Source organism: Macaca thibetana, chromosome 5 (genome assembly GCF_024542745.1).
Source record: "Macaca thibetana thibetana isolate TM-01 chromosome 5, ASM2454274v1, whole genome shotgun sequence".
In the NCBI taxonomy this organism is placed as follows: domain Eukaryota; kingdom Metazoa; phylum Chordata; class Mammalia; order Primates; family Cercopithecidae; genus Macaca; species Macaca thibetana.
In genome coordinates, this window is record NC_065582.1 from 176252211 (window position 1) to 176265531 (window position 13321).

The following is a 13321-nucleotide window of genomic DNA, read 5'->3' on the forward strand; positions in this document are numbered from 1 at the left end:
TCACGTCTCCAAAAAACCGAGCTCCCTGAGTGAGCAATTCCTGCCCTTTTAAGGGCTTACAACTCTAAGGAAGTCTGTGTGAAAGGTTCGTGATCGATTGAGCAAGCAGGGGGTACGTGACTGGGGGCTGCATGCACCAGTAATCAGAATGGAACAGAACAGGACCGGGATTTTCACGATGCTTTTCCATACAATGTCTGGAATCTACAGATAACACAAGCAGTCAGGTCAGGGGTTGATTTTTAACTACCAGGCCCAGGGTGCAGTGCTGGGCTATCTGCCTCTGGATTCCGTTTCTGCCTTTTAGTTTTTACTTCTTTCTTTGAAGGCAGAAATTGGGCATAAGACAATATGAGGGGTGGTCTCCTCCCTTAAAACTATATTCCAATTCCTCAGCTATAAAATGGAAATAAAAATTAATTAACATGGTCATTGTGAAGACCAAATAAAGTGAAAATACCAACACACTGTGCTGGCAGGTGCGTTATGAGAAGCGCACTTCCTAACACTCATAGTAAAATTTTAAATTGAAATAAACTTTCTTGAGAGCAATTTCATAACATTAAGTAAGCAACATTAAAATACTCACTTTTTTGGCCCAATAATTCAATACTTAGGAGTTTAAAAAGCTAATCTAAAATATGTGCTGATACTTAAACACATTCACATATTTTATAATAATATTTTAAATGGCAGCACGTTTGAATTATGCTAAGTATTCAGTAATACAAAAGTAACTGCATCTTGCTACATCTATTTTATGAAATCATTTGCAATATTTACAAATAATTTTAACAACTAGAGAAAAAGATTAAAAGTTATAACATTAATTCAATATATTTTATTACAAGTAACTGCATAGGTATATAATTTAAAGTTATAACTTGCATATCTATAGATTAGATGGGCAGATATATGATTGATTGATTGATGATTGATTGATTCTGCTCATAAATTCATTGACTCTTTACTGTTTGAAGTAGCTCTTTAAGAATCTAACAAAAAGCTATGGACCCTTACCCGGAAACACACATACACACACACACACAGACACACACAAAAATTGTAAAACTTAAAAGGTTCATGGGTAAAGAATATTGAACCTCTAGTTAAAAATCCTTGAAATTGATAGAAAATAGATAAAACATTGATAGATAAATAGATATAACTCTATATTTAAAACAAATATCTCTTTCTCTCTCTTTCTCTCTCTCTCTAAAGAAGTACACCAAAATACTTATATTTACTCATGGGTGCAAAAGTATCTTCTGACCTGGAGTGATGCTTGTTCTTCCCAGCCTTCTTATCATGTCCTGACTCTATGAATTCTAGCAAGCTATTGGGTGGAAAGTTGGAAAATGGGTTCAGGCTCATATCCCAGTTCTTCCAGCAGGTCCAAGACTTTCCCCCAAGAAGCTATGCCCTAGAGAGCCTTGGTAATTGCCGTTAACAGTATGTAAATGGCACCTTTGCACACATACCCATCTGTGAAATCCCCAAAGGAGTCTCCTGCCTGAGCTCCAGCTCAGAGCTCACTGGGTGTACACCAGCACCGAGACACCATCTCTCCCTTTGCTGTGTCAACAGTGAAACTTCCTGGAGTTCACACACTAGCAACTTTGCTTTGCTTTGTCGTGGGTACTGGGCTCTACCTATGACTCAGCACACATCAACTAGAGAAAAAAGATCCAACAGGTACTGAGTTCCTGCTGTGGGATAGATGCCAAAGTAGAGCGTTGAGATACATTTTCTCAACTAACAACAACGAGATAAGGTGGGTTTAGTCATCTCCAATTTACAGATTGAACATATCAGTCAGGGAGCTTAAGTAACCTTCCCAAGAATGCGAGATCAAGAGTCGAGTCCCTGCTTACACATAACACGATGCCGGCTGCAGATTTTAATGCGGAGGAGCACATTCCAGAATTCCTATGATGACCATTGCATGCGAGTGCACCTGTTACGGATTGGTGTCCATTCCTGTCAGTCTAGTGTTCAGACCCAGAGCCTTTGGTGAGTGCCTGTGTTAGTCTTCCAGTGTTGCCATAACAAAATGCCATAAACTGGATGGCTCAAACAACAGAGATTTATTTTCTTATGACTCTGAAGACCAGAAGTCCAAGATCAAAGTGTCACTAGGGTTGGCGAGAACTATTCCCTTGTGATGCAAATGACTCCCTGTGTGCTCACATGGCCTTTCCTTAGTGTGTGCATTTGGGCACGGGTGAGGAGAGAGAGGGAGAAACCCAGAGAGAGAGAGAGAGAGAGAGAGAGAACTCTCTGCTGTCTCTTCTTATAAAAACACTAATCCTTTTAGATGAGAACCCCACCCTTATGACCTTATTTAACCTGAATTACGTTTTTAGAGGTACCATCTTCAAATACAGCCACACTGATGGTTAGGGCTTCAACACACAAATTTGTGTGAGCAGTAGGGGGTGGGGTGGGGGTAGAGAAACATTTAGTCTATAACAATAGCCAAAGCAAAACCTAAGGTTAGAGAGGAATCGTTGAGACGGTCTTTTATGGCAACTGTTCTTATTAACAGTACAAATATGAAAAAACTAAGCTTCAAGGCAAAGGCATATCTGCAATCTAGCAAAGTGAAGACTTTAGTCAAAGTCTTCATGTCCAAAGTCCAGTTACACTTACTCTACCTCAAATGTTGTGCAACACCAATGGTTTATAATCTGGTCTCCTGGCTCCATTTCAGGAATGGAAAAATGACCAAAAATGAAAAAAAAAAATGATAGTCTTGGCCAATTCACTTGGAGAGTGGGGCAGCTGGGGGGATATGAACCCATAGAATTTTCTCAACTATACATTTTACCTAAATTCTCACACCTAAACCTGATTGAATGAACTAGAATTTCAAAAATGATGGTGTCAGCTTTAGCACAAAATTTCACCTTGCAGTTGCTTTTACTGCGATAGTGTCACATTTTAGGACAATATACAGAGAGTGGTGTCACTTCTTGAAGCCCCACCCTTAACAGTAAAGACCCAAATAATTGCATTTGTTTTCCATTGCTGCCATGACACATCCCCACAGATTTGGCAGCTTGACCATTTATTATCACACAGTGGATGCAATCAGAAGTCTGAGCACAGCATGGCTCAACTAGATCCCCTGTTCTGGGTCTCACAAGACTGAAAGCAACATGCTGGCAGGGTTGCATTCTCCTCCATGGGCTCTGAGGAGGAACTTGCTTCCAGATTCTTTTAGGTTGTTTCATAGCATCCAGTTCCTTTCTACCGTCGGACTATGGTCCCCATGTCCCTGCTGGCTGGCTGCTGTCAAATCCTTCTACTCTTGGACTCTCTGTAAGTCATCCTTCTGCCAGATCTCTCTTTCTTTCTCTTCTACTTCCTTTCTCTGACTTCCTCTTCTGCTTCTTAAAACAGGGTTTTTTTTGAGATAAAATATACATGCCATTCAGTTTACCCATTTTATGAGTACAATTCAATGGTTTTTTAGTATATTCGCAGAGTTTTATAACCATCACTCCAATCAATACATTTTTATCATCTCAAAATGAAACCCAGTTCCCTCTTCCCCCAGATGCTGGCAAATATTAATCTACTCTTTATCTATAGATCCTACTGTTCTGGGCATTTCATATAAACAGAATCAGGCAACATTCCACTTTGTATATGACTACCTTCTTATCATTTAGCATAATATTATCAAGGCTCATCCATGTTATAGCATACATCAATACTTTATTACTTTTCATTGCTGAATAATATTCCATTGTATGACTATACAACACTTTATTTACCTGTGCAGTAGTTCATGGATATTTGGGTTATTTCCACTTTTTTTGCTATTAAGAATAATACTGCTATAAACATGTGCTACTTTTTGCATGAATGTGGAATTGCTGGATTACAGGGTAGCTCTGTGTTTAACCTTTTGAGGAACTGCCAAAGTGTTTTCTGCAGTAGCTGTACCCTATTACATTCCCATCAGCAATGCATAAGAGTCTCAAATTCTCCACATTCTCGTCAGCCCTGATTATTATCTGTCTTTTTTTAAATCATCTTGGTGGTGTATGGCTGACATCTCATTGTGCTTTTGATTTGCATTTTCTTAATGGCATCTCTCCATGGGATTATTGATGATTTGTATATTTTCTTTGAAGAAACATCCATTCAGATCCTTTTCCCACTTTAAAATTTGGTTATTTATCTTTAAATCATTGCATTGCAAGAGTTTTTCATATATTCTGGATTTAAGCTGCTTATCAGATACATGATTTGCAAATATTTTCTTCATTCCACAGTTGCCTTTTTATTTTTTGTGGTCTTTTGAAGCACACAGATTTTCATTTTAATTAAGTCCAATTTATCTATTTCTTTTATTGCTTGTATTTTTTGTTCTATCTAAAAAACCATTGCCTAAGCCAAGAAATGAAGATTTACTCCAATATTTAAGAGTTTTATAGTTTTAGCTGTTACATTTATATTCATGGCCCATTTGCATTTAATTTTTGCATATGATATAAAAAAGAGGTTCAACTTCACTATGATGCATGTGGATATCCAGTTGTCTCGGGACTATCCGTTGAAAGACTATTCTTTCTACCCATTGAATTGTCTTAGCACACTTCTTAAAAATCAATTAACCCTAAGGGTAAAGGTTTATTTCTGAACTCTCAATCATATTCCAATTATCTGCATGTCTGTGTTACTACCAATACCACATTGTCTTGATTACTGCATCTATGTACTAACTTTTGAAATAAGTGTTAGTCCTCCAACTTTATCTTTTTTTTTTAACCCAAGATTGTTTTGGCTATTATTGGTTCTTCTTATTTTCATAAGAATTTTAGGATTATCTTGTCAATTTCTGCAAAATAAATCAGTGTATTAATTTGCAAAGTATTTCTATTTTAACAAGATTAAGTCTTCCAATCCATGATCATTGGTCATCTTTCCATTTATCTAGGTCTTCTGAAATTACTATCAACAGTGTTTTGCAGTTTCCAGAGTACAAGTTTTGCACTTCTTTTGTTAAATTTATTTCCATATATTTTATTCTCCTTGATGCTATGCTAATATAATTGTTTCCTTTTTAAAAACATTTTCGTACAGACGAGGTCTCACTCTGTTGCCCAGGCTGTTCTCAAACTCCTAGCCTCAAGCAATCCTCCTACCTCAGCCTCCCAAAGCGCTGGGATTACAAGCATGAGCCACTGCACCTAGCCCATTTTCTTAATTTCTATTTTCAGTTTATTACTAATTTATAGAAATATAAATTGTCATTACTAGCATATAGAAATACAACTGAATTTGGTATATTAATCATGTATCCTGACACCTTGAGGAATCATTTATTAGTTCTAATAATTTTTTTAGTGAATTATTTAAATACAAGATTATCTTATTTGCAAATAGGTCCTCTTTCTGCTTCTAAGGGTTCATGTGATTACACTGGGCCCACCCAGGTAATCCAGGATAATCCGCCCATTTTAAGGTCAGCTGATTAGTGACCTTCATTACATCTGCACTGTCCCTTCACAGCAGCACCTCGATTAGTGTTGATTGAGTAATCAGAGATGGGAATATTGGGAGATATCTTTAGAATTCTCACTAGCACAAGAATTAAACTTCTATTTAAGATCCCAGAACCTAGACTCTTAAATATTTTACTTGCAGCTAAGAAAGTCTATCCCACTTCTCTAGTTAGCACTGTAGCCTGTCTTTGTCAACATTGTATCTTCCTTTGAATCACTGGAATGTTACCACCTCCTTAGGAAAGAAACTTTGCTGCAGTCCTGGATGGAGCAAAAGGCCACAAAGATGATGACTATGATGACCCTGAGCTTCGGATGGAACAGACGCGGCAGTCAATTAAAATTTTACCAGCCCGGCCTATAAAGGAATCTGAATATGCAGGTAACGTTTAGGGGTCTGCCTAGAATAAGAAGATGCATATACACGCGGCCATATTGCACACTATTTAAAGGTGCGGTTTCTGAATTAAACAACCCTAGGTTAACATCTGCCCGCATGACTTACTAGCTGTGTGACCTTGAGAAAGTCTCTCCAATTCACTTTCTCTTTCTGAAAACACGGTTCATAATAATAGAAGTTGCCCCAGAGAGCTCTTTTGAAGATTACATGAATGATGCATGTTGAGTTCTCACCAGAGGACCTGGTACCAAGCCAGAGATCTGTAATCCTCACCATTATTATCATGATGTTCTCCGTGAGCCTTAGGAACAACTGATGAGCATAACGGAGGGTGGATAGGCAGGGATGCGGCAGCCTGGGAAATGTTAAATGAGGTCTGCATAGAGGGGAGTAGAATGAAAAAAAAAGACTTTTTAACTTGGTTAATTCATTGTGCAGCCAGCCAGCCAGCCTAAGAGCATCAGCAGGGCATGGCAGCAAAGCTGCAATTGTTAAGAATAAAGAGGACCTAATTTCACACCCGCCTCTGTCTCTACCTGTAGCACAAAGGGCAGCTTCAGCAAGTTCCTTGAGATAAAGCACCCTATTGTAAGGGGGGAGAGGAAGCATTCACGATTTCTGAGGGCCTGAACCACTAAAATGAATCTATAGAAGTGTATTTGGAGAAAGTCATCTTGTAAATGATGATGACTTTTTTTGTTCAGTCATTCGATAAGCATTCACTGAGCATCTACTATGTGCCAGTTTCCATGTTAGGATTGATCGGAGGACACAGAGACAAACAATGCATGATCCTTACCTCAGGAAGGTGCAGTCTCGTGGCAGAAACAGGCAGCTCAACCGATGAATGTGATAGAATATGTTAAGTGTGTAATATAGAAAGGAGAGCTGGCATGGGGTGTGGCTGGGTGGGATCTAGTAAGATTTTTAAAGGGCATGGCATAGCCCAAATCTTGCAAGAATTACAGAATTTCTAAGATGAATGAGAAAATGAAGAACGTTCAAGTTCAAACTTTGGCATTTATTTGTGTGCACTTAGAAGAGCAATTTCTTCTCTTCATACATCAGTCTCCTACTCTGTTAAATGAAGGCAGAATTGCTTGCCTCGTACTTACATTGTAATGATCCAGTGAGTTTGTAGATGTGCAAATACTTTGTAAATTGTAGTGTGCTGAGTCCACATAAGGTATGACTTTCATATTTTTCTGGTTGCACAGACACACGCTATTTGAAGGTTGCAATGGACACCCCCCTTCCGTTAGACACCAGGACCTCTATCCCTATTGGACAGCAGACCTGGAACACACAGACGAGGTTGGAAAGAGTGAGTAAAGGCTGGACATTGTGACCCAAACATGTGTAGGGCTCTTCCTAACCAGCCAGAAACTGCTGCATTTCCTGTCCCCCAGGCCATCTCATTAGGGAAAGAGCAGGTCGAGCTCATTGAGGTGGATGGGAGGTGACTCTTATACCTGGTAGCATCATGGCCCTGCCTCTAGAAAGGAGTAGAATTCAGATGTGTTGAAGATTGTGAGTCAGAGAGCAGGCTAAGGACTTCCACATGCATCTCATCTAACGCTCATCGCACTCTCCAGAGAAAGAACATGAACTCAAATCTTTCTGATCATAATGTAAGATTTTGCCCAGCGTCTCAGCCCAACGTGGTTGAGGTAATAAGTCAGTCATGAGTGGGGAGGTAATAAGTCAGTCATGAGTGGGGAGGTAATAAGTAAGTCATGAAACCTCTCTAAGCCTCCTTGTAACTTTATCTGCCAAACAGGAAAAAACAGAAAATCCTACAATGCTTATTTCAAAATGCTGTTTGGAAGCTGCAAAAGATAATTTTGTACCACTGCACTCCAGCTTGGGTGCCAGAGTGAGACTCTGTCTCAGAAAAAAAAAAAAAAAAGAAAGAAAAGAAAAAAACTAGTAAATGCAAATGCCCTAAATGCATACATAGAATTTTATTTTTAATAAAACATTTGCTAACACTTAATTTTCTTAATCCAGAAAGGCATAAAATACAAATGATCACCCCCCTGGGATTGCAATTATCAGTCATAACATTTTGGTACACTTCATTATCAGTTTTTTTGTTTTTTATTTTGAGACAGAGTTTCGCTCTGTCACCCAGGCTGGAGTGCAGTGGCTCAATCTTGGCTCACTGCAACTTCTGCCTCCCAGGTTCAAGCAATTCTCCTGCTTCAGCCTCCTGAGTAGCTGGGATTACAGGTGCACGTCACCACACCGGGCTAATTCTTGTATTTTTGTTAGAGATGGGATTTCACCATGTTGGTCAGGCTGGTCTCGAAATCCTGACCTCGTGATGCACCTGCCTTGGCCTCCCAAAGTGCTGGGATTATGGGCGTGAGCCACCGCACCCGGCCATTGTCAGTATTTTCTATGCACATATCTGTCATACAAGGGAAGTCTCATTGTTCAGTATAGACCTGCTTTATTTTTCTTCTCACATTAAGTTCTGGTATAAAACAATTTCCCATGTGATAAACAAGCATTCACAGGCATAATTTTTATAGATAAAGCATAACCCATTACGGGATTTTCAATTATTTTACTAAACCATTGAGTGAAGACATTTTAAAGGCTTTTAGTATGTACTGTAAAATTTCCTTTCTAAAAAATTGTTTCCATTTACCCTCCCAGAAACTCTGTTTAGGAAGGTCCACCCCTTAGAAATATCACCAAAACTGGCTATTACTTTTTCAGTAGTATTTTTTAAAAAGGGATTTCACTATTCTTTTTTAGTTTGCACCACAGTTATTAATGAGTATTAACGTGCTTTTGAATATTCCTCACATATTACATAGTCACATCGTCTGTTTAACTTGAGGGCTTCTGTTAATTTGGACAGAAAAATGAAACTACAAATTTTACCAAGCAACACCGACCATTTACACAGAAGATATCTGATAGAGACTGAAGGAACAAGATGAGTGATGAAAAATCAAACACTTCCTTTTTACACGGGTACAGCAATGATTGAAGCTAAACACTTCAATCATTCACTCAACAAATTCATTCAAGAACTGTCATCGGTGCCTGCTAGGATCAGACACAATTATAGACTCTAAAGACACATCCGTGAATGGCCAATTCCCTGTGCTCGTGAAACATACATGCTAGTGGTAGGAGACCAGTGATAAATAAACACACAATAGATAGACAGTAGATAAGGAAGTGTGCTTCAAAAAATCATGATAATGCAGGACAAGGAAGATCAAGGAAAAAAATCATCAGTAGAGATTGGATTAAAAGAATCAAATGAAATTTAATCCTTAAAACAATCTTGCGGCGGGGTGGTGGCTCACTCCTATAATCCTAGCATTTTGGGAGGCCAACGTGGGAGGATCACAAGGTCAGGAGTTCGAGACCAGCCTGACCAACATGGTGAAATCCCGTCTCTACTAAAAATACAAAAATTAGCCAGGTGTGGTGGCGGGCGCCTGTAATCCCTGCTATTCTGGAGGCTGAGGCAAGAGAATCACTTGAACCTGGGAGGCAGAGGTTGCAGTGAACTGAGATCATGCCACTGCACTCCATCTGGTGACTGTGCGAGACTCCATCTCAAAAACAAAAACAAAAACAAAACTTGAAAGATGAATATCACTCCCATTTTAACGGCTCCAATTTTATAAGCTCTGTGCCTTTGGGCCTGTTACTCACCCTCTCTGAGCCTTCATTGTCTTACCTATAAAATCCCATCACTGTTGTAGTAATACATAGAAAACACAGTATTTCCACGTGCTTTCAGCACATAGGCTGAGGTGGGAAGATCATTTGAGCCTGGGAGGTCAAGGCTGCAGTGGGCTGAGATAGCAGCACTGAACTTCAGCCTGGGCAACAGAGTGAGATCCTGTCTCAAAAAAAAAAGAAAGAAAAGAAAAAGAAAAGAAAGAAAAAAAGAAAAGAAATGGATCTTCAATAAGACCCAAGAAATGCATCTTTGTGCTTTCAGCCTGAAGCATAAAGCAATCTGTCCCTAGAGGACAACTCTATGAGGTCAGGTGCTATTTTAGCCCCCACACCTAGCATGAGGCCTTTGTAAGAGGTTCTCAATAGATACTGGTTGAATGAATGAAAAATAACATACTTTCAATCATTTGAACTCAAGCTTTAAAAATAAATACCTGTTTAGTAGGAAAAGAGACCCAGTCTTTCCCCAGTTCAACTTCTGTTCACAGAGAAGACTTTCTCAGTCTGGCCTTCAAAGTTCTTCTATTTTCCTGCTACTATTTGCTGCTATCATCAAGATCTGCATCTAGGGCAGTCCCCCAGGGGCTGTCTGAGAGGGAGGACAGCATTTCAGGACACTCATCACCAGAGCATAAAGCGTGGCCAGGGAACGAGAATTCCAGAGAGATTGGACCAGTGGCTAAAGACACAGTTCTGGTCTGGTTATAAAGTAGAGAACGCTGAACTAAAAAGTTGAGCCGCTTTGGGAGGCCGAGACGGGCGGATCACAAGGTCAGGAGATCGAGACCATCCTGGCTAACCCGGTGAAACTCCGTCTCTACTAAAAAATACAAAAAAAACTAGCTGGGCGAGGTGGCGGGCGCCTGTAGTCCCAGCTACTGAGGAGGCTGAGGCAGGAGAATGGCGTAAACCCGGGAGGCGGAGCTTGCAGTGAGCTGAGATCCAGCCACTGCACTCCAGCCTGGGCGACAGAGCGAGACTCCGTCTCAAAAATAAATAAATAAAATAAAAAAAGGTTGAGCTGAACTTTCCCTGTAAATGACTGACAATCCCTTTTTATACAGCTTACGGCTTCATGAATAGAATTTTTTTTTTACAAAGAATAATTCTCATTTGATTTTTTTTAAAAACAACTATGCCAGGATTTAAGCCTTTATTCTTACACTTTCTATTCCTTCAAATCATCTTTGTAGTTTCCTGTTAAAAATAAGTTTCTTCCTTTGGCTAGATCACTTTGCAGGTGGAACTACAATCTCAGCACATTAATTCAAATGAAATCATGTGAGGAAAAAGGATAGGGCAAGGTGAGCAAAATTTCAGAGGGGAGTTGTCTTACAAATTCAACAAGTGTTTGGCCTCAGTTCAGATAAAGAGGGCGTTTTAGCCAAGTGCAGTAGGTGATGTCCGTAATCCCAACATTTTGGGAAGCTGAGGTGGGTGAATTCCTTGACTCCGGAGCTCAATAGCAGCCTGAGTAACAGAGTAACATCTCATCTCTAAAGCAAATGAAAAATAAAAAATAGCTGGTCATGGTGGCACACGCCTGTAGTCCCAGCTACTCTGGAGGCTGAGATGGGAGGATCACCTGAGCCTGGGAGATTGAGGCTGCAGTGAGCCATGATTGTGCCACTTCACTCTAGCCTGGGTGACAGAACAAGACATTGTCTCAGAAAAAAAAAGGGGGCGGGGGGAGGAGTTTTACTTTTGTAATCAATGTTGTAAACATGAAATATTTATGGCAATCAGATTATCTTTTATTGTGTCAATCTCATTCCTAGGAGTTGATTCTTACTAGTTCTGCACATTTATGTTGAGATTATCTGTGAAATGGATCTTCAGCCAGGTGTGATGGCTCACACTTGAAGTCGCCATGTTTTGGGAGGCTGAGGCAGGTGGATTGCTTGAGCCCAGGAGTTTAAGATCAGCCTGGATAACATGGTGAAACCCCATCTCTACAAAAAGTACAAAAATTAGCTGGGCATGGTGATGCACACCTGTAGTCCCAGCTACTTGGGAGGCTAAAGTGGGAGGATTGCTCGAGCCCGGGAGGTCAAGGCTGTGGTGAGCTGAAATTGTGCCACTGCACTCCAGCCTGGGTGACAGAGTGAACTCCAGCCTGAGCGACAGAGTGAGATCCTGTCTCAAAGAAAAAAAAAAAAATAGAAAGAAAAAAAGAAATGGATCTTCAATAATTTTTACAAAGGCAAGTTCTTGTCGAGACTGCTTCGGTGGGTTACAACTGTCTTGCCCTAAACCACTACCCATCCTTCTATTTACTGAGCAGGTACTGTGTACCGAGCACTGTGCTTAGCAATGGGGGTAGGAAGGTGAGCCAGTGTCCACAGTCTAAGGAAGGAGGCAGTGACCCAGATGGGCAGTTTCCATGTTCTAGGAAGTGGTCAGATGGAGGTAAGCACAGGGTGCAAACGCACGCAGACCTGCATCTCTGAACGTAGCCAGTGCCTTTGGAGGAGTCTTACGAAGGAAGCCATATGAGGCAGTCTTCCACACCTGGTACGTGTTGCATTATGATCAGTGGTTCTCCGTGGAAAGTTTTTGCACCCCGCCCCCCAACAAGGGACTTTTGACAAAGCCTGGTGACATTTTTGGTTGTCATGACTAAGTGCTACTGACATCTAGTGGGTAGAAGACAGAGACGTTGCTAAGCATCCTATAAGGCACAAGAATTTTCTGACCCCAAATCTCAATTCTCAATAGTACCCAAACAGAAAAATCTGTTACAATGTACCTGTGAATCCAAGCTGGTATTTCTCTTTGTTCCCTCATAATCTAGCATTGCCACAGACATATTAGTGGGTACTAGTAAATATTTATTTGATAGAAATTGGGAATTGCCCCAGGGGAGGGATAGGAAATATTCCTGGGCCAGGGAATCCTATACTAATACTGCTTCTTGGGACTGCTCGGAACAGTCCCACCCAAGGTAGCAAATCCCACCTAAAGTGGAGACAACGGGAACCTCTCCTGCCTCCATGACCAGGCTAGCAATGCAGGGTGGGGCATGAGCATTGAGAGAAACTCCATCTGTGGGGCAGGCACACAGGGAAGACTAAAAGATCAAGGTGCACAAGAACATTGAAAAAAAAAAATCCAGCACCCCAGTCCCCACAAGGTAACCCTGGAGAAATTGGAATGAAGAAGACAATAGCCACGATAAAGAAAAAAAAAAAAATCCAACCAACACTTAACCCCTAACTAGATATAACCAAAAGAAGAAGGGCCATGCCCTTTCCAGGCATAAATACTGTGGTTCAATGTTCCACAGAGGATAAGAGGTAACGGGGAATTCAACGAACCCCTGACCCACCTTGCCCAACTCAACCTGGTGCCAATAAAGACTAATACTAGCCGGGCATGGTGGCTCACGCCTATTATCCCAGCACTTTGGGAGGCCGAGGCCGGCGGATCATGAGGTCAGGAGATCAAGACCATCCTGGCTAACACGGTGAAACCCCTTCTCTACTAAAAATACAAAAAACTAGCCAGGCGTGTGGTGGGCGCCTGTAATCCCAGCTGCTTGGGAGGCTGAGGTGAGAGAATGGCCTGAACCTGGGAGGCGGAGCTTGCTGTGAGCTGAGATTGCGCCACTGCACGCCAGCCTGGGCGACAGAGCAAGACTCTGTCTCTCCAAAAAAAAAAAAAAAAAGACTAATACTAAAACCCTAAT

General features: G+C 40.7%; 1 protein-coding gene across 3 annotated transcripts in view; it reads left to right on the forward strand.

Annotated features, from left to right (window-relative positions):
* The window catches only part of CLNK (cytokine dependent hematopoietic cell linker), a 245670-nt gene that overhangs the window by 163001 nt on the left and 69348 nt on the right, over window positions 1-13321 (forward strand). For all 3 annotated transcript variants that reach the window (XM_050792136.1, XM_050792138.1, XM_050792137.1), the window contains exons 6-7: window positions 5760-5901; window positions 7137-7243. In XM_050792136.1, the coding sequence (XP_050648093.1) occupies window positions 5760-5901; window positions 7137-7243 (249 nt within the window). The remainder of the gene's footprint in view (window positions 1-5759; window positions 5902-7136; window positions 7244-13321) is intronic.